This window comes from Balaenoptera physalus, assembly GCF_965194825.1.
Source record: "Balaenoptera physalus genome assembly, chromosome: 1".
Lineage (NCBI taxonomy): Eukaryota > Metazoa > Chordata > Mammalia > Artiodactyla > Balaenopteridae > Balaenoptera > Balaenoptera physalus.
The window spans coordinates 157,306,379-157,327,964 of record NC_138882.1 but is presented as its reverse complement, the minus strand read 5'-3'; the positions used below and the strand labels follow the sequence as shown (position 1 = coordinate 157,327,964).

The window sequence follows — 21,586 nt, the reverse complement described above, 5'->3', positions numbered from 1 at the left end:
ATGCAGGGGACACGGGTTCGAGCCCTGGTCCGGGAAGATCCCACATGCCGCGGAGCAACTAAGCCCGTGCGCCACAACTACTGAGCCTGCGCTCTAGAGCCCGCGAGCCACAACTACTGAAGCCCGCATGCCACAACTACTGAAGCCTGTGCGCCTAGAGCCTGTACTCCACAAGAAAAGCCACCGCAATGAGAAGCCCACGCACCACAACAAAGAGTAGCCCCTGCTCACTGCAACTAGAGAAAGCCTGCTCACAGCAACGAAGACCCAACGCAGCCAATAAATAAATAAATAAAATAAATCTAAAAAAAAAAAAAAAAAAAGAAGAGCAATGTCTAGAAAACAAGGGCACAGAAAACTCTTTTGCTCCTCTAATTTCCTGGAGCCGTTACAGTACTCAATAGAGGTTACCACGATGTAAAATCATTGACGTGAACTCTGTAATATTAACAGAGCTGGGGTTCCCTTCTTCAGGACTGTTGACTAAAAAACCAGTAGTTTCTGGTCTTGGCTAAAGGGCAGGGGGACTTCCTGGCAGAAAATAAGGCCGGCAGCTTGGAGGACAGCACATACCTGAAAGAGCACCGACTGTAGTATTCAAAATCATTCATTCAGCTCAAGATCTGTGTCTCGTAGGAAGCTCTTCCTGAATTCCTCAGGCCTCAGATAAGTTGCATTTCTCAGTGGCTTAACAGGAGCTTGAGCTTGAATCTCTGGTAACAACTTACTTGTGTAAGTTACTTCCCTAAGGTCAGTCCCTCAACTATGAGGATGACAATCACCAGCTGGGGTCAGCCAGGAGGCTTAAATGAACTAAGGCATGTGAAGTGCTCTGCACAGCGCCCTGTGAGCATGCAGTTAAGTCTTAAAAGATGGAAGCTATCGTGATTACACTGTTGTGGCTCCTCATAGTCTGAATCACTCGTTTTGGCTTTTCATCATACACTGTCTCATACTGTTGTGCCACTGTTTCCAGTGTGTATCTGTTTTCCCTAGAGCCTTTACAGCTGGCAAAAGCAAGACTTATGTCTAACATGTCTACATCCACTTCTCTGGAGCTTATTTAGCACAGGCAGGGAAAGGCAGAGGACAAGTGAGCATAGAGTAATTAACCATCAAGGGGCTCAGAGGTTGAGTGAAGGGACATTTGATGAAGGGGGTGGAGGTGCCGACTGGCCAGGACCTAGACTAATAGGTTTCTTTCCCAGGTAACAGAAACTCCATCATTTCCTTATTCCATTTGACGTAGCGCCCACATATCTATAAACAGTATTCTGTGGGACTGGATGAAAGAAAGAAATTCAGACAAATGTCACTTGAGAGGCAGTCATCTCCAAAGTCTTTTAATCCAACTTTTCCCTTATTAATGCTTTATCCAAAGATGCTGAAAAGCTATCGTAGATACTAATTTGTCAAATAACTTCCAGAGTGAGTTCTCTTCTTGGAGAACTTCTAGAGAGGCTTCAGTGATGGTCCCTCTTCTCTGGATGTTAGTGGGAGACATGTTTTGTTGAATTAATCTACAGTCTAAACTCAGTCTCCAAAACTGCTTAAGTGTCTTATCAGAGGCCTTGAATTAGATGTGCTAACAGCAGTGATGGAATTAGATTTTGCCTAAAAAGCCTCGGGTTCAGTTTTCATTGCTCAGATAGAGAGCTTCTTGTTTGGTGTGAAAATTACAGGATTCCCAGAGATAATGGTATAGTTAATGAGGCTTTCAGTGAATCAGCATTCTCTCAGTTTTTTAAATAATATGCAATATAAACTGTACTTACACTCACTTCTTGGGTGAAACACTGAGGGCTAAAGTTAAACAGAACACACTTGAAGTGGCGATGACAATTCCATTACTTAAAAATTTACTCCAGTGAAACCTATAAGTGGATTTTAAAAATATTTATTAAAATAACCGAAGCCCCAGACATTGCCTATGGGAACAAAGGTAAACACAGAGAATCACCATCAGTGACATTTCTATATCTTGATTTTAACCTGAAAGAGCAATGTAACAGGGAAATGTACACTAACTGGTGCCTGGCTCCAGTGGGGAACAGCAGAGAGCACCATGTCGCCATACTTTGGCTGGCTAAGTATAAATTGGTTCATCAGATTATTACCTTAGAAGGCCCCAGTTGGGTATTTAGAGACCCAAAGTCCACTTCTTTCCAATTTACATATCAAATTTTGATATAAGGCAATGACATCTTAATCTAACTTCAGCAGAAGAGCTTTCTCTCTCAAGTGAATGAGGACTTTTTCATTTACATTCAGAAAAAACAATTTAAAATTTATTTTTTAAGAAAGTGAGGAAAGGAAGTAACTACTGATGCACTCAACAAGTTGGATGGATCTCAAGGATATTATGCTGAGTGAAAACCAATTTCAAGAAATTACATACTATGATTCTATTTATATTAGCATTCTCAAAATGACAAAACTCTAGTGATAGAGAACAGATCATTGGTTGTCAGGAGTTAGTGTTGGAGGGAGGCTGTATTTTAAAAGAGTAGAACTAGGGAGTTTCTTTGTGATGATGGGACAGTTCTGTATGCTGATTGTGGTGGTGGTTATGCAAATCTATAAGTGATAAAATTTCATAGTTATATACCAAAAAGTAAATAAATGAGTGCAGCAACTTGTGAAACCTGAAAAGTCTGTGGTTTAGTTACTAATATTGCACCCAATGTCAATTGCTTGGTTTTGATCATTTACTATGGTTATATAAGATATTATCATTGGGGGTTGCTGGATAAAGGGTACACCTGAACTCTCTGTATCATTTTTGTAATGTTGGGGGAGTCTAAAAAGTTTTTTTTTAAGAAGTGGAGAAGGATATGCTACAGCAGAGGACAAAGGAAAGCAGTCAATCTAGACATTTTTATTAAGTTCCATTAAAAAATACTAAAACATCTGAAAAACTCACAAAGTTTATAAAACACACTCATACTCAATAATTTTCTTATTATGTGATAGCTAGTGCTATATGTTGAAAATGTTACATTAACATCAACCCACAAGAGTGCAAAAGTTTTACTTCCACAGTATTTAACAAATATGCATCTTAAGACAACAACTATACTCCTTGTATAAAAGATGTTAAGTTACTTTTAAAAATAAAACTTTCCCCTTAAATTCAATAAGGGTTGATTTAGCTAATTTACTCAGGGTCATGATAACTTTATATTCTTTTGGTGATACTGGGTAGATGCAAAATGCTAGGAAAACAGACTTACTTTTCAAAGTGTACAGTATAAAAGAGCAATTCAGATTCATAGTTGGATAGCATCTGCTTATCTAAATTTGTTGAAATAACTGATCTCAGGATTTGTTTAAAAAAAAAAAAAATCCAGTGATGCTGAACGCCACTATCTGAACAAAGAGCACTTAGCCCTCCTAATAGCCAGCCATGTCATAGACAATCAGGTCACTTGTTCAGCTCTTTGCCATCAGCTGCTACCAAGAAACAGAGAGATCCCTAGAATGACTAGGAATTCCCAAACTATCAAAAGGCTCTGGTTTCCATAAGTATCTTCAGGAGACATCCCATCCTCATATCAGGAGGGCAGGGGAGTTAAAAGTTTAAAATAATTTTGGCAACTGTCTGAGACGCTTCACATCTAAGAAGGTGCCTACTGAATTCATACTATTCATTTGCTTTAAAGTATCAGAAGGTTTCAAACTTTCAGGAAAAACCGGAGCGTCCCTTACATTTTCTTTCTCAGGATGTTGGGTGAACTCTGCTTTTCCAGTTCGGAGGTTCACTGCAGGACTTGATTTAAGGTTCTTTAATAAGAAATCTGGGTTTTCATTCAACTGTGGTGTTGTTTTTGGCCGAACAACTTCGTTTGTAATATTTCTCAGTACTGGCATATCTGTGTGGGTGCCCATGGAGTCATAGTTATAACGAGTAGTTATCTCACAAGCATTCTTAGAAGGCTCTTTCTGACACTCAAGTTGTTCAGCTATGCACGTAAGGTTTTGATTCACTAAATGTTCACTCTTGGTATCTGTATTGTCTGGAGGCTCCTCTTCATCCTCACTATTGTCACTGCTTTGAATCAGTCCATACCTCTTCATGTATTTTTTGGTTGCAAATGACATGTTGTTTGGTGAAATTAAACTAAGGCCCACTGTGTTTCTGTCTGTATTAATATGTAGAAGGCTAAAAGATGAGTCACAGTTATTTTGGTTTGATCGAGTGAGAGACAGTTGTGACAGCTGATTTTCATTTAAATATTTCAGAGCTATAGCATTTGCCTCCATGCTCAAATCCACACCGTTGGGGCTTAAGCCACTCATGCCAACATTAGCAAATGACATGCAGTTTAATCCAGAGATCACTGCTTCAGGGCTGATGCATGCCAACACACTGAAAGACAGAACAGAGCAGGCCATCATTTATCTTATTCTGGGTACTAAACAGTGTTACTGTAAATATGTTCCATTCTATGAAGGTAACAGTAAGTCTTCAGCTTTAAGCTTGATGGTGCTTTTTATCTGAGAGCTCAGACATCTAAGTCTTGATGATCCAGATACATTCAAGGGGTAACTATGATAACCTAGAAGGTAATCCATGATGCAAAGACTGAAAGTGGAACACAAATTAATTTTCCTAAATTTATACCAGTTATGGTTTTAAGACCAAATATAAGACCCCAAAATGTAAAGCTTTTTAATATTGGTAAAGTAAAACAAAAATAAAATCAAACAGAAAACACATCTGATAATATAACATTACAAGATTTGATGAGTAGCTCAGAATATTACATTGTTCATAGTTGAAGAGATTCCATTTGTAATGAATGAAAAATATCAACCAGGCTCTGGATATGGACGTGTGTGCGTGTGTGTGTGTATACACTAATTTTCTTTTGTTAGATATAATCCTCACTCACTTTGGTTGGTTTATCTCATTAACAGTAATCAATTGACTTGCCTTTCCCTGTATATCACATATACAATAATAGCTGCTAATTTTTATTGATGCCTTATTATGTGCCAGGCACTCTGCTAAACATTCAGTGCCTCATTTAATCCTTGCAGAAACCTTTCTCTGGGAGGTTGTCCCTATCATGTATTTCAACCTTATTCTCCATTACAACAATTCACATTTCCCTTCCCCTACTTTTCTGTTTTCTCCTCGGCACTTATGGCTACCTATATATTTACCTCACATTTCTTATTTATTGTCTAGCTCCCTCATGAAAATCCATGAGGGCAAGGGATTTTTGTCTCTTTCCCCCACCACTGCAGTATCCTTGGTGCCTGGAACAGTGCCTGGCACAGGGTAGGCATTCAATAAACATTTACTGAATGAATAAAATAGGTATTATTATCTTTATTTTACAGTTGAGAAAACTAAGGACTAGAGATTTTAACTAATTTCCCTAAGTTGAACAGCTAATAACTGGCAAGCTAAGCCCAGGTCTGCCTTACTCTCTGGGGCTCTATAACCACTGTTTCACTATACTGTATTCAGCAATTTGTATTTTGCTATCAGAGTTTTTCTATTCCCTAAAAATCAGAGTCCTCTGTGTACTATTATATTATATATATAATATATATATAATATACAATATATTATATTATTATTATATTCTAGTCAAAGAATATGCTATGACTTTCCATACCATCCAATGAAGAAATTCAGCTGTTTTATACATGCCAGCCACTGCCTGCATCCCTACCCTCACAAAACCCAAATAACTATCAGGTATTTTTATTCTCACAAGTACCTGAAATTTTGAAGAAACTATTTTCAATCATCAATATCCCCTAAAACCAGTGATGTCATTACCAAACAATGGAAGAACGTACTTAATAATGCTGTTCTTTATAACTACCTTGGAATTCTTCCTCAACCTTCTTGGTATTTACTGCTTTGGAGACTGTCTTAATAAGATGGAAGAAAAAAAAAAAAAAAAAGATGGACGAGATAGTACCAATCTATCTAGATATTATTCTTTTATGATATATTCATAGTGCTAATATCTTCTGAAATAGTTATTTTTCTACTTTCTTTGCCTATTTCCTCAAAATCATAAGCAATTTGCATATTAAATCAGAAGACTTGTACATATTAAAAATATATAATATCTATAGATAATATTAATGTAAATAATATGAAAAGGCAAATAAAAACTTCTAATTCAAAAGGTTAAATACTGAGAAAAAGTAGATCTAATTTGAATTAGATCTTTTTTTCTAAACCATTTTTAAAAATTGAAGTATAGCTAATTTACAATGTTGTGTTAGTTTCAGGTGTACAGCAAAGTGATTCAGTTATTTATATATATATTCTTTTTCAGAGTCTTTTCCATTATAGGTTATCATAAGATATTGAATATAGTTCCCTGAGCTGTACAGTAGGTCCTTGTTGTTTATCTATTTTATATGCAGTAATATGTATACATTAATACCAAACTCCTAAACTCCTAATTTATCTCCTCCCGCCATCCCCTTTGGTAACCATAAGTTTATTTTCTATGTCTGTGAGTCTATTTCTGTTTTGTAAGTAAGTTCATTTCTATCATTTTTTTTAGATTCCACATATAGGTGATATCATACGATATTTGTTTTTCTCTGTCTTACTTCACTTAATATGATAACCTCTAGGTCCATCCATGTTGCTACAAATGGCATTATTTCATTCTTTTTTTATGGCTGAGTAATAATAGATCTTTTATAGAATGGTTAAAAGATCTATATAAATCCATGAAAACAATCAATATCAGTTTAGAAGGTTCTTCAAGTTTCATTGTCTAACACAGCTAGCTAGTTTCGATTTGGGGTCTGGAGGAAACACCATTACTTTGAAAACAAAACAGATCAATAATACTCAGAACAAACGCATATAAACACTAGCGTAATTAAGATGAAAAGCAAAAGTAGGCCATTCCACTGATCAAATCCTAAAAGCCTTGATCACAGATATACTATATTAGAATCTCATTAGATATGCAGTCACAAAAGGATGATGAGAGTCCATTTATGTTTAAATATGAGAGTCACATGCCAATAATTAAGGGAATTATTCCAACTTACTTAAAGATGAAAACCAACCTTGACTATTGTCCTGCTTGAATCCCGATTAGTTACCCCCTACTTATCCTACATAGGGTTTTCAACTAGAGAAAACATACCATTTTCAAGTAGAGAGCAAGGAAATAACTAGAGAGACTGCTAAGGATCTGTTTTGAATTCAAAAGGTCACTCCAATTGGGAATATGCCTGTAGAGACTGCTGCCAGTCCTCCATCTTCCCTACAATTTCTAGGTATGTCTGGGACCTTCTTTCATTGTTTTCCTGTTTTTGGACCTTCTTAATCTGCAGTGTTATGGAACAGGAAAGCAGAAAGGAAATCTTCCTTGCCCTGTCTCAGCTACTCTTCTGGCTGGAAGATATGCTCCTGCAGTCCAGAACTGGAACGTGAAATAAGTTTTCCATAGGTACAATGACAAAGGTAGCTGGTTTATAGAACTAGAACAACAACAGGCATTACAAGGACTATAAAGATTACTTTTCTGGAATACCAAACTACAATTTATACACTATTTCTATAGGAAAAATGTGTCTTAAATTCTAAACAATTGCCTTATGAACTTTTAGCACACCAGCTATATTATACCAATATGTGTTAAAAGATAACAACACAAGGCCATAAATACTGACAAAAAGTATTACAGAGGTACTTATAAAAATAAGGCATTCATTGTAAACTTCAGTGATGACCTGAGTAGTTTGGATTTCCTTCCTTTATCAATCCATGAAGACCCACCAAGTGTGGTAGAGGCAATAAGGATTCACAGATAGATAAAACCCACAATCTTGCTGGAAAGGCTATCACAAGAACATGCTATATAATTTATTAGAAACGAGGTACTCTGAGAGTACATAACGTCAATATTCTGGTGAGGGGTCCCAGAAACATTGACAAAGGAGGTGACGTCTGAGTTCAGCTTTGAAGGATAAGGATTCTGGCAAGCAGAAAGATAAAAAAGAGCATCCCAGGTAAAACTAACAGCAAGAAACTTTGCAAATGCCAAAGATGGGTAAACTGGAATTTGGTAGAGAGTGGTAGGAGATTATACTAAAAAAATTAAGCTCAAGACAAACTGTGAAACAACGTGAATTAATTAGGTAGGCTTTAGATAGTCTTATGCTTGGAATCTCCTCTCAGCCTAAGACTATTGACAACAAAATATGACTTATATGTGTTAGAGAAATAGTTTCAGTGCAGTTTCATTTTTAATCACAATAATATATAGAACCCATTAATAATGCATAAAATATAAATTAAAGATAATTTAAGAATTTTTGGTCTAAATTAGCACAGATCCTTAAAATGGTCAATTTTAATATAGGGTAATTATAATACAGTATGAAAATATGCTAGGTACCTCTCCTATGTGCTTCCATAATATACTATATCCTTCCTTTTCACAGCAGGTATCAGAGTATTTTATAATTGACTTTATTTGTGCATCTTCTCCACTGAACTATAAGATCTATGAGGGGAAAGATGTCTTTCCTAGGTTATCTTGTATACCATGATATTTCTCATAGCTGGCTCACAGTAGCAGCTCATTACATATTTATTGAAGTAAAATGAGTAAAAGTATTGGTGAACTACTAATACATATAGCAGGTAGGAAGGTAAAAATCTTACTCCTTCAGAAAGCAATGTAGTGACGGCCTTAAAATTTTCCTACCATTTGACTTAGTCTTTCCACTTTTGAGACTCTATTCTAAGGAAATAACCCTAAACCTAAAAAATGCAATCTTTGCAAAAGGATGTTTATCATAGCAATATTTAAAATAGTAAGACATTGAAAACAATTTGACTCAGTTCTGACAAGAGGGGAAGGGTTAAGTAAACAAATACTATGTCCTACTTACTGGTTTATTAGCTCCCCATTAAAGATGATGCTTAGAAAACATTACAACAACTTTGAAAACATGATTATTTTCCAGTGTAAAACCAAAAACATTTTTTTGGGAGGGTATATACAGTATGGTCAAAACACAAAGCAGGGCTTCCCTGGTGGCGCAGTGGTTAAGAATCGGCCTGCCAATGCAGGCGACACGGGTTCGAGCCCTGGTCTGGGAAGATCCCACATGCCACGGAGCAGCTAGGCCCGTGAGCCACAACTACTGAGCCTGCGCGTCTGGAGCCTGTGCTCCGCAACAAGGGAGGCCGCGATAATGAGAGGCCCGCACACCGCGATGAAGTGTGGCCCCCACTTGCCGCAACTAGAGAAAGCCCTTGCACAGAAACGAAGACCCAACACAGCCATAAATAAATTAAAAAAAAAAAAAAAAAACTGACTCAGTATAGAGTCTTTGTAAATTTAACATTTAAAAAAAAAAAAAAAAAACAGGGTGGCCACTATGAAGAAATACATTACTTAAAAACTATTCCCTACAGACAGCCATACCAAAACGTAAGGGTTCCACACAGATAGCAGGGTGATTTATGCATTCTAACAGATGTATATAGCCTCTATCCCAAGAGTATTGAAATAAAACCTTCAAAAATGCTAGACTCATTCCTACACTGGTGGTAGGCATATAAACTAGTAAAACTATTTTGGTGGGCAATGGCAACATCTACCAAAACTTCAGATGCACATATCCTTTGATCTTGCCTACTTCCAGGAATTTATCCTACAAAGACACTCGTACAAGTACGTGTAGAATGATGTTCACTTAGCATTGTTTGAGATAAGAAATAAGAGATTCAGCCTAAAAGTCCATTAATAGAGAACTCGGGTTCACTATATTATAGTACATGAGCACAAGAGAATATTATGCAGCTGTTTAAATGCATGAGAAAGAATTGCATATACCTATAAAGAAAAGTACCTAAGATATAACGTTAAGCAAAAAACCCAAATTGCAACACTTATCACACAGATACATACTTGAACATGCCTAGAGCATTTCTAGAAGAATACCAAAGAAACAGTTAAGAGAAATAACCTAGGAGGAGACAGACTGAGGAGTTTGGGAAGTGGGGGCTTTTGCATTCTATCTGATATTCTTGCATGTTATTTGATTTTTAAATTTTATTTATTTATTTATTTATTTATTTATTTTTGGCTATGTTGGGTCTTCGTTTCTGTGCAAGGGCTTTCTCTAGTTGCGGCAAGCAGGGGCCACTCTTCATCGCGGTGCGCGGACCTCTCACTATCGCGGCCTCCCTTGTTGCGGAGCACAGGCTCCAGACGCGCAGGCTCAGGAGTTGTGGCTCACGGGCCCAGCTGCTCCGCGGCATGTGGGACCCTCCCAGACCAGGGCTCGAACCCGTGTCCCCTGCACCGGCAGGCGGATTCTCAACCACTGCGCCACCAGGGAAGCCCCTGATATTTTTTTAAATCATGAAATTGTCTTACTTTTGTAACTAGAAAATGACATCAAAAATAATTAATAGAAAGCACACTAGCCTTAATAACATAATTTCCAGATTTTATCCTCTTTAAAAACAAGTATGTGTTGAGGTGATCTTTGATGAAGAGGAATCTAAACAGAACATGGCCAGTTGGAACTGGTGAGCAATAAGTAAGGTTCATATAACTATATTCTTCAAAACACATTTCTACAAAAAGGAATTTTTTTTTTAAAGGAAAGAATCGTTTTTTAAAATTTATTTATTTTTGGCTGCGTTGGGTCTTCATTGCTGCGCGCAGTCTTTCTCTCTAGTTGCGGCGAGCGGGGGCTACTCTTCATTGTGGTGCGTGGGCTTCTCATTGCAGTGGCTTCTCTTGTTGCAGAGCATGGGATCTAGGCGTGCGGGCTTCAGTAGTTGTAGCACACAGGCTCAGTAGTTGTGGCTCGCGGGCTCTAGAGCGCAGGCTCAGTAATTGTGGTGCACGGGCTTAGCTGCTCCGCGGCATGTGGGATCTTCCTGGACCAGGGCTCAAACCTGTGTCCCCTGCATTGGCAGGTGGATTCTTAACCACTGCGCCACCAGGGGAGTCCCACAAAAAGGAATGTTTTTGCCTTTTAGATGGCACAACTGCATTAACTGTACATCCAGTAGCTGGCGCAGACCTCATCACCTCCAGGAAAACTTTTCCAGACACTAAAAATGAGCAAAAGCTCATTTCTCTTTCTGTAAGACTCCCAGAGCATTTTGTTGGCATCTTTACCCAGGAGATATCCCCCAATAACCCTCAGATTACTTAGGTCTATAACCTTCTCCTCTACTAGAAAAATCTAAAGGGTAGAAACGATCTCTTATATTCATTATATAGTAGACCCTGAAAAAAGGATAAGCCAATAGAATTGAGTGGCAAGCTTATACCTTTTTTCATGAGACAGCTGCAATACATTTAAATTTTTCTTTATCTTTTAAAACAAATTTTAAACTTACCTGGCATGATCCACTTTATGTACATTTTTCTTCACTTTAGTAGGAGAATCAATTTTTACTCCAAGGCTTCTTAGTTGCTTAAGGGTTGCATTAAGAACACAATCTTTGTCAACCGGTCCTGAATCATGTTTTTTTTTTTTAGTATGGTAAACATTCTGCATTCTGGTGCATTCGTGACTGATAATTACTGCTTTGGTAGATGGCTGCTCAGTTTCCTTGTGGGAGTTATTCAATAGGTGGTTCCCTTGACCCTGATGAAAAAAGAAAAAGGACATATTTGAAAAATCACTATTAACAGTCTTAGGAAACAAAAATGCAAATAATAGTGATAAGTAATGCCAGAGAAGAGCAAAATATTATCTTGCTAAATTCTACAAAATATCAAATACATTTGCCAAGTTTTATGGAGTTTTTATAAAAGAAGTCCATCCTAATGAATGAATGATTTCATCAGATCCTAGAGAAAACTTAGAATGTTTGTTCAGAACTTGTTCATTTTAAAACCAAAAGATTTAAAATCATTTGAGTAATATTTCAAGTGTTTTTAAGGATTTATAGTAAATTCTTTATAAACAAAAGTTTAAAATCATGCCTTCATTTGAAAAATGATAATGTTTCAGAGTTATAAGTTTGATCTTTATGTTACTTTGAGAATTTGACTCCTCTCTTTTCTCGCTTTGAATGAGAATGACCTGTGATCCTATCTCTGCCTTCCTGACCTTAAATCATATTTCATTCCCTTGAGCACACGGCTGCTAGCACCAGTCTAGGACCTAGCAGGCAAATAACAAATATGTGTTAACTCATGAATACTTAGGGCCCTATGAAGTATGTTTAATTAGCCTTCAATTATAAATGGAGAAATCAAATGTTCCAAAGTCTACAATTGGTAAGTGACAGCCACGGTCATTCGAACTTCAAGTCCCAGTTTACATTCTAGCTTTTCCAAGATGACTATGTCCTCCAACCAGAATTACCCTTTTTTATTGTGTGCTGCCTTTGCTTACAGCACTTCTCAGCCTGTCCTATAGTTATTTGTTACTGGTATCCATGGGCTATTTCCCCCAGGTTTTCAAAGGCAGAGACGGTCATATTCATCTGTATATTATCCACTTAGTTCATTTTCTTAGACTAAGCTAAGTATTCAATAAAAATCTGCTTATGTGAACTAAAGTCAGTAAATATTATCATAAATATTCTACTACTTTCCAATTTTCAAGCTTCCTGCAAACTCTCACTTATTTTTCTGGTACTAACTTTAGTTTGAATTTGGCATAATGTCAACATATTTTTAAAGTAAGACATTTTTTTCCTGGCTATCTAAGTATCTGGTGACTGGCATGCTTACAATGAGTTACTGAATTTAGGTTATCATAATTTATGAAAAGCTAAAAGAAATAAGTGATATATCATTAATTTGGGGAAAATCTTTTTATATCAAGGTCCCAATCAGTTTAAGGATAGGAAAGGCTTAACTAGCATACCCTAGACTAAATAACCATCTCACAAAAGATGAAATGCTTTACATTTTCTTACCAACACATCCTGGAATAGCTTCTGGTTATCTGATGGTTGATGAGGCAAGGGTTGCATTACTTGCTCAGTTTTGGGTTCCCCTGATGTTACAGAGCTATTAGTGGCACCCTCTGTTGGTCCACTTTGGAAGCACATGCTTACACTCTCTGCCAGCAGAGGATTTGGAAAGAATACAGGCACATCAGGTTCTTTTCCCACAAGTGGAGAAGAGCTGCTTGAAAGGACATATATAAAGTAAGTGTTAGTTATCAAGGTATCTTTAAAGTATATCTGAAGTGCAGCAACTTTGGGAGAACGGGGTAAGACTCGGCAGCATTCTGGTTTGTACCGTCAGCTCCTAGTGATACTAGATAAGCATTTCATCTTGATAGGCTGTATATAAATGGTTAAGATGGTAAATTCTGTTATTTTGTTTTACAACAACAACAAAAAAACAAGCAAAAACCTTAAAAGGTTTATTAAAACAAACACAATTCCTTATACTGTCAATCAAAGCTCTCTGAAATTTGGTAGTCAACTTGGCTTTTCAGCCAATCTCTTTCAATGCCTCCTGTTTTATTTTATATTCTGAACAAACTGGATTACTAACAGTACTCTGAATTCTGCCCATACATTTTGTCTACAAAAGAACAGTTCTCAATCTTGGCTACACATCAATATCACTTGTCAAGTTTTAAAAAATACAACTGTTTGGACTTCTCCCTTCAGAGAGTCTGAATTGGTGAAGGGCCCAAATTTACCTGTATTTTCAAGTGCCATGGAGCCAAGACTTACTGTTCTAATGCCTTTAAATTGGCACACTCTCATCAAAATCCTATCTACTGTTCGAGGGACATTTTAAAACTTTGCTTCCTCTATGATGTTCTAAAACCTTAACTGGGTATGTCCTCTTGCTTCTTTCAACCCCCATTAGCACTTCCTTTTATCTCTTAGGTCACATATATTCTCATTTATAATACAGTTTGTTCATCGTGTCTGGGGCAAATTTCTTAATCTCTCTGCGCCTCAGTTTCCTCATTCATCAAATGGGAAAAATGATATCCACCTCCCTGGGTTGAAAAACATGAGACAGGATTAAAGGAGATACAAAGTACCTAGCATAGTACCAGATAAACATAGTGGGTGGTCTGTAATTGCTAGTTCTCTTCATCTCCTGCTGCTATCCCCTTGCTTCCTAAATATCACATTGAACTTTTATCTTCAACCATGTTAACTAATTTCACTGTAGTGAAAATACCAAAACTCAAATGTAGAAGCAGAAATCCAGCCTGTAGAGATTTTATGGCTTTTTGGGAAAGTACTTGTACTGAGCAGGATTTTTATCATGCAAACATTTGCAAAAGTACTTTATTTTTAAGGAGAGTCCATGTCAGTTACTGAGTTTGCCTTATTCTACCTTTAGCTAAATGATGACAATAATTAGGTACTAATTCTGGTACTATTCTATGTGCCTTAAATACATTAACTCATCTAATCTTTACAACAATGCTGAGATAGGTACTACTTTCACTGTCTCCATTTATAGACAGGGAAACAGAGTCATCCAGACATTATGAGACCTGCCCATGGTCACACTGCTGTGATTCAAATCCAGGCAGTTTGGCACCATGCTCTTAATCACTCTACTATATTGCATTTTCAAGAATTTAAAAATATGTGTCTTGGTGTCTAACCTACCAAACAAAAATAAAAGCTAAAAAAGAAGAAAAGAACCAAAACATTAAAGATTTCAAATTTAAAAAATTGTTTAAAGATGATTCTAATATGGCAAGTATTAGTAGGTATGTCCAAAGCACGACTTCTTAAAAAAAAAAGCAAGCTTGTGTCAAAAGAAATATCATCTACCACTCTTCCCTGGGAAGAAGCAACCAATTACCATATATGCTGCAAGCCAAAAAATTTATCTTTCACAAACTGTTTTAACAGTAGACTGATTCAGCAAGACACCCAAAGGGGGCAGGGAACCCAGGTGGCCAGGTGCCATGTATGAATACTTAGCACTGGGAACCACAGCATGAATCAGACCAGATGTTTGGGAAGAATCTCCTAAAGAAGCACCAAAACCACCATATACAACACTGGAGATACTATTTAATCCAAGTCATATATTATGCTGAACAAAGATCAGATTTACATCTGTTATATGTTGGAATCAACAGAGTTAGTTAATTGCCCTGAAAAAGCAATTAACTGCATTCTATCAATGAACTCAGATCTGTTTCTGAAGTTAAAAACCACAATGGCTTGGAGATTTTTTTTTTTGATGTGGATCATTTTTAAAGTCTTTGTTGAATTTGTTACAACATTGCTTCTGTTTTCTGTTTTGTTTTTTTGTCCACAAGGCATGTGGGATCTTAGCTCCCCAACCAGGGATCAAACCCACACTCCCTACATTGGAAGGCAAAGTCTTATTAACAAGTGGACCGTCAGGGAAGTCCCTGGATTGGAGATTTTTTAAAGTTCTGACTTAAAACTATTTCAGGGGTAAAACCTCCTAATTCCTGATAGTCTACAGTTTACAGAAGTTAGGGAGAATAAACAAGGATAACCACAGTTCATGCCTCTTTGTTCTCAGTTTCTATAATTTTTCCAAATAAAATGTGGACTTATTTTGGGGCTCACCCCAAATTGCTCTTCCTATCACTGAATGTTTATGAAGGAGCTAACATGGGGAAACAGACACTGGGTCAAGTCCTAAAGATACAGAAATGAGTAGGATCCCTATCCTGTAGGAGTTCAGTCTAGTCGGGGAGACACATATACAGATCTTTTTAATACACTTGTGGTACATACTATGAGTACTTAATTGAATTGTAAGGTTAAGACATATACTCTACTGAGCAAAGCAGATAAACATTTCTAGTTTTCTGGAGGGGTGTATTTATTGTTTTAATCATTATTGTAATCAGAATAATTTAAAATGTCAAATATTATCAAAAGGCTAATAATTTTAAAAAGTAATCAACTGCCTGCCACATGCCACCCCCACCACTGAATTCACCTCTTTTAAAACTGTTTCATGTGATATTACCCTGTAGCGTTTTAGCCTACATTATTCCTCTACCTTTAACATTTATTCTACACCTGATCCCTTCCACCACAGTCAATTCCAAGGCACCTTCACCTCACTTGGTCTTTAGTCTATTAACCAGTCTCCTTACTTCCACTCTTAACCCTCATCAGTTCACTTGCCACAAAACAGCTAGAATGGCCTTTAAAAAATGAAAATCAGATCATACCACTCCATCATTTAAAATCCTCCCTGGTTCTAATGAACACAAAATAAATTCAGAACTCCTTTCTACAACCTACAAAGCCCTACATAATTTGGTTCCTGCCTATATCTCTGACCATATTTCCTGTGCTCTCTCAGTCACTAAGTTCAGCCACAATGGCTTTCCTGCTTGTTTCTGAAACTCTCAAGCTCAGGCACACCTCAGGGTCTATACTTGCCATTTCCTCCACCTGGAACACTCTTCGCCAGATATTGTCATGGCTGGCTTCTTATCATTCAAGCCACTGCTCAAATGTTACCCCCTGAGGGAAGGCTTCTTTCACCACCCTACCTAATAATGCCCCTCACTCCCATGCCACTATCCCAGTTACACTCCACTTGGTCACCCTGCTTTATTTTCTTCAGGCAGTTGTCATTATATGAAATTATATGATTTCCTGCTGATGTGGTTACTGTTTGTCTCTACAACTCATGGAAATTCCATGATGTCAGGAGCTTTGCCTGACCTACTGCTCAATCTCTAGGGCCTAGTTCTGTGGCAGCACATACCAGAAACTCAAAGAATATTTGTTGAATTTATTTCCAAATTTGCTAAGGATCTAAATTACTTCACAATCCTTATTTTTTTTTAATGAAAATTTCAAAATGAAAAATTTCAGACACAAGAGAGAATAGTTTAACAAATCACTATGTACCATCACTTTTTAAAATTACCTACTCTATCTTACTTCAACTATACCCCTAGCCATTTCATCCCCACCAGCTTATTCTGAAGTATATCTCAGGTAACAGGTTGTATCTCTCAGAAATAAAGACTTAGTTATACATATATAATTGCAATATGGTAAATCTTTAAAAATTTACAAAATTCAGGACCCCAGTTCCAACTGGGATCTAGTGTTATCAGAATCTCTACAGTGAGGCCTGAGCATACATATTTTTGAAATTTTCTTCAAATGTTCTGATTCAGCCAGACTGTTTTACACATCCAATGACTGACATCTGGGAATGGTTCCAGAAGGCTCAGAATTATGTTACAGGGAATTCCCTGATGGTCCAGTGGTTAGGACTCCTCGATTCCACTGCAGGGGGCACAGGTTCAATCCCTGGTCAGGGAATTAAGATCCTGAATGCCACGCAATGTGGCCAAAAAAGAAAATTCAAAAAAAAAAAGAAAAGAACTGTCTGTTACATAGGAATCACATTAGGAAAGACACCAATGAAAATACTTTTAGAAAACAGTTTCTGAGTTAGAATACCAGAAGAATATTAGAATTTAAAAAGAAAAAAAGAGGTAAGATGAATACTGAATCAAAGAGATCTTACTTGGATATAGAAAGTTGCGGATTAAATTCTTCTTCCACAGCAATGTTGCTCTCTTCAAAACTGGGAATATCAACAGCTTTTAATGAAGATGCACTACCAGGAGTACTTGTGACTTCATTATTAATATCAACAGAAAAATTCATGTCCTCACTGGAAATCTTGGTATCATCTTGTCTCAGCTGAGATTCAGGCTCTTGATCATCACCTGCCGCATTCCAAAACAAGCTGGCACCTAGATGTTAGATGATTTAACAGATACTGAAACAAACATTCACTTATAAAAATAATTCTCTGACAAACCTTTGTTAAGTAACACTAGCTATATTAGTTTAACACAATTACCCAGAACTGTTTTCAGATTATATTTTCTCAGAAATGCCATGAAGAGGTAAGTGAAAGGTGAAAAGAGAGAAAACTGGGGTACAAAGGGAAAGAGGACATTCTGGGCCCTACCTCTTCAAGAGGTGTGGCTCTCAAATGATGTGTTTTACCTATCAAGGTTCTGAATATGATTCGGGGTGTATATGTGTTTTGAAAACTGTTCTGAAAAACAGGAGAAAATATATAAAATGCAAATCCCTAGGCTCTCTGATTTTGATTCTTAAATACAATATTTATGATACTATATTAGAGATGTATCAGACATACATAATATCAGGCAAGTATTTAAAAATCAAATATCGGGACTTCCCTGGTGGCGCAGTGGTTAAGAATCCACCTGCCAATGTAGGGGACACGGGTTTAAGCCCTGGTCTGGGAAGATCCCACATGCCGCGGAGCAACTAAGACTGTGCGCCACAACTACTGAGCCCGTGTGCCACAACTACTGAAGTCCGCATGCCTAGAGCCCGTGCTCCACAACAAGAGAAGCCACCGCAATGAGAAGCCTGCACACAACAATGAAGAGTAGCCCCTGCTCGCCGAAGCTAGAGAAAGCCCGCGTGCTGCAACAAAGACCCAACACAGCCAAAAATAAATAAATAAAAAATAAAATTAAAAAAAAAGGTCTTCTATTTTGCTTACCAAATGAAGTAGACATGGCTTTGTGAAATATGCAGTAAAGGCTCTCCATGACACAGTAATGTGTAGAGTACTAGACAACTCAGAACCCTGTGTTTTCCCACTGAGCCCTATTTTCTCTACCATCTGTTCTGCCATCTCTCAATTCCACCAACTAAGATTCTACATTCCCTTCAAAGCCCAGAATCAATAACACTGCATAGATGAAACCTTCCCTGATCCCTCAAACCACAGATGACTTCTCTCATTAGAACTGGGGGTTCATCTTGAGAAAGCAGCAAAAACAAACAATATATTATGTTATATGGTTGCCAATCTGTTTTCAGGTATAGTTTTCAGAAAGAGTAAAATTACACAAAGACTTAAGTTATACTCTCATCACCTTGGTTTTGATATTATGTGTACCATGTACAAATGAAAAAAATGAAATTACCTGTGCTCACAGCAATGCTTACACTTTTTCTCATGTGCAAAGCAGGGGGAGACTGTGCTTCCATGGAAACCAACTCCATTTGTCTGGCAGCTTGCACTGTGTCTTCAACAGTGGTTGTCTTAGGGGAACAGGGTTGCAGAGACTGTGCTTCCAACAAACGCTGAATCTGTATCAATTAAAAACATACTTTACACTGACAGTGAAGTAATCAACCAAATTGGCATAAGAGTTTAAAAATGAATTACAAAGTGCCCCCATTATAAATAACTGACTTTTAACTATATTTTCTCACATTTCAACTAGATTATAAAAAAACTTACTCAATGTCGAAAATCATTGTCATTAGTTATTAAGCACTTAAGTGGGCTACCTATAAATTTAAAAGTAAAAACATACAGGTGTTTAGATTAGCATTCATAAATTGACACTCTCGTAGAAAAGCCTTAATGTTAACACTTCAAACAAACATTTTATTCCTATTTCACTTACAAACCAAAAGTAAGATAGGAGGCATACTCTAACTCCATATACCAAATTTGAACAATTTTTTACACAAGATTCATCTTATAAAAGTTAACCAGAATTGCCCGCATTTGGTCATGCTGAAACTGGAAATATTAATAACAGTCTCTAACACTGAGTGCTTCCTGTTTACAAGACACTATAATAAGAGCTCTTATGTATGATTTTTACAATGACCCCATGAAGAATGTACTACTATTAAGCACACTTTACAGAGAAAAAAACTTGAGGCACTAAAAATAAAGTTACTTGCCCAGGTCACATAACTAACAAGTAGCAAAGCTGAAGTTCAAACATCAAAAGCTTCCCCTCCTCCTTTCAAAATTGAGATGTAATTCACATACCATAAAACTTATCCCTTTAAAGTATACAATTCCATGGTTTTTAGGATATTCACAAAGTCTGCATCCATCACCACCATCTAACTCTACAATATTTTCATCAACCCCCGAAAAATCTCTGTACCCGCTAACTGTCACTCTCCATGGCCCCAGAACCTAGCCTTTGGCAGCAACTAATCTACTTTCTGTCTCTGTAGATTTGCCTATTCTGGACATTTGATATAAATGAAACCAAACAATATGCGGCCTTATATCTTGCTTCTTTCACTTAGCATAACGTTTTCAAAGTTCATCTGTGCTACAGTACCTATCAGTACTTCATTCCTTTTGATGACTAAAATATTCCATTGTATAGATAATGTCACATTGTGTTCATCTATTCATCAGTTGATGGACTTTGGATTATTTCATCTTTGGCTATTAAAAATAATGTTGCTATGAACATGTGTATACAAGTTTTTGTGTGAACATATTTTTTCATTTCTCCTGGATATACACCTAGGAGTGGAAAAGCCTCCCTTTTTAAACACTGTAATTTTCTATTTCCCTATAAGTTACACTGTTGTGTTCAACTCATTAACTTTAGCAGATTAACTTTATTAATATAGGAAAATAAGTATTACCAATAATTGTTGAGATCAGTAGAAATACGACCTGCATTAATAATACAAAGTGGCATATGTACTTATAGTGGTTTGGAGCATGGGCTTTAGTGTCATGAGGACGTAAGTTTAAATCCTACTCTGCTACCTTTTGGAAAAGCTATTTAGCTACTATGAGCTTCAACATTACCTAAAACTAAGGTAGTTGTGAGGACTAAGAGATAAACAAAATAATTGTAATTTGTTGAGTGTTTACTATAGCCTCATCCTACAGTAAGCACTTTATCTAGACAGACAGGTGTGTGTGTGACTATATATACATACACATATAAATTCATTTAACCATCAAATCTACATATAATACCAATCACTGCTCCCAATTTACAGTTGAGAAAAGTGAAGTTTAGAGAGACTGCCTAGGAAGTACTCGATAAGAGATTTATTATAAAGCTATACAGATTAAACTGAATGGTAGTAGTGCTGGAATAGACAGGCAGATCAATGGGGAACACAGTACAGAAACAGATACAAACACATGATACTTTCATTATACAATAAAAAATGCATTTCTAAATCATTAACAAAAAGATATATTATTCAGTAAATATATGGAGTCAGTCATCTAAGGATTAAAAATAAAAAAATCTTTTATCTCATATACCAAAATAAAGCAACAAATATAATCCTGGGGGCGTGGTGGTAATGAAGACTAAATTTTTTATGATCTTAAAGGGAAGAGGCTCTTTTAAACATAATACAAAACCCAAAATGAAAATGACTGATAAATCTAATTATGTCTAAGCTGGAATATTCTGTACAAATGATTAAAACACAAAACACTTAAGACAAACTGTAAGAAATACCACATACAGATGATAAAGAACCAATTTCCTTAATATACAATAAGCTCTTATAAATTGATTAGAAAAGGACTTAATAGAAAAATGGGTAAATAACACAGAGACTTTATAGAAAGAAAATACAAATGGCCAATAAACAATAAAATGATCACTCACTTATAATAATACAATGCAAATCAAAACAGTTTCTATTAATAAAGACTGATAATAATTTAAGAGTAGATATGTCCAGTATTGGAGACGTGGGAAAACTTTTGAAGTATTAAATTGGTATAGCCTTTCTGGTGGCCTTTTTCACTCATTCAAGTTACAAAATATGTATTAAACAACTGTTTTA

The 21,586-nt window shown here is 36.6% G+C and overlaps 1 protein-coding gene across 5 annotated transcripts in view; it reads right to left on the bottom strand.

Moving 5' to 3' along the window:
* Positions 1-426: 426 nt before the first annotated feature.
* STIL (STIL centriolar assembly protein) overlaps positions 427-21,586 on the bottom strand; it is a 66,232-nt gene continuing 45,072 nt past the window's right edge. For 3 of the 5 annotated variants that reach the window (XM_082433296.1, XM_082433295.1, XM_082433298.1), the window contains 5 exons: positions 18,925-19,090; positions 17,472-17,703; positions 12,911-13,124; positions 11,375-11,625; positions 427-4,369 (listed from right to left, as the gene is read on the bottom strand). In XM_082433296.1, coding sequence (XP_082289422.1) covers positions 3,580-4,369; positions 11,375-11,625; positions 12,911-13,124; positions 17,472-17,703; positions 18,925-19,090 — 1,653 coding nt within the window. In that variant the 3' untranslated portion in view covers positions 427-3,579. The remainder of the gene's footprint in view (positions 4,370-11,374; positions 11,626-12,910; positions 13,125-17,471; positions 17,704-18,924; positions 19,091-21,586) is intronic. The other 2 variants (XR_014255532.1, XM_082433297.1) reach the window with 2 other exon arrangements.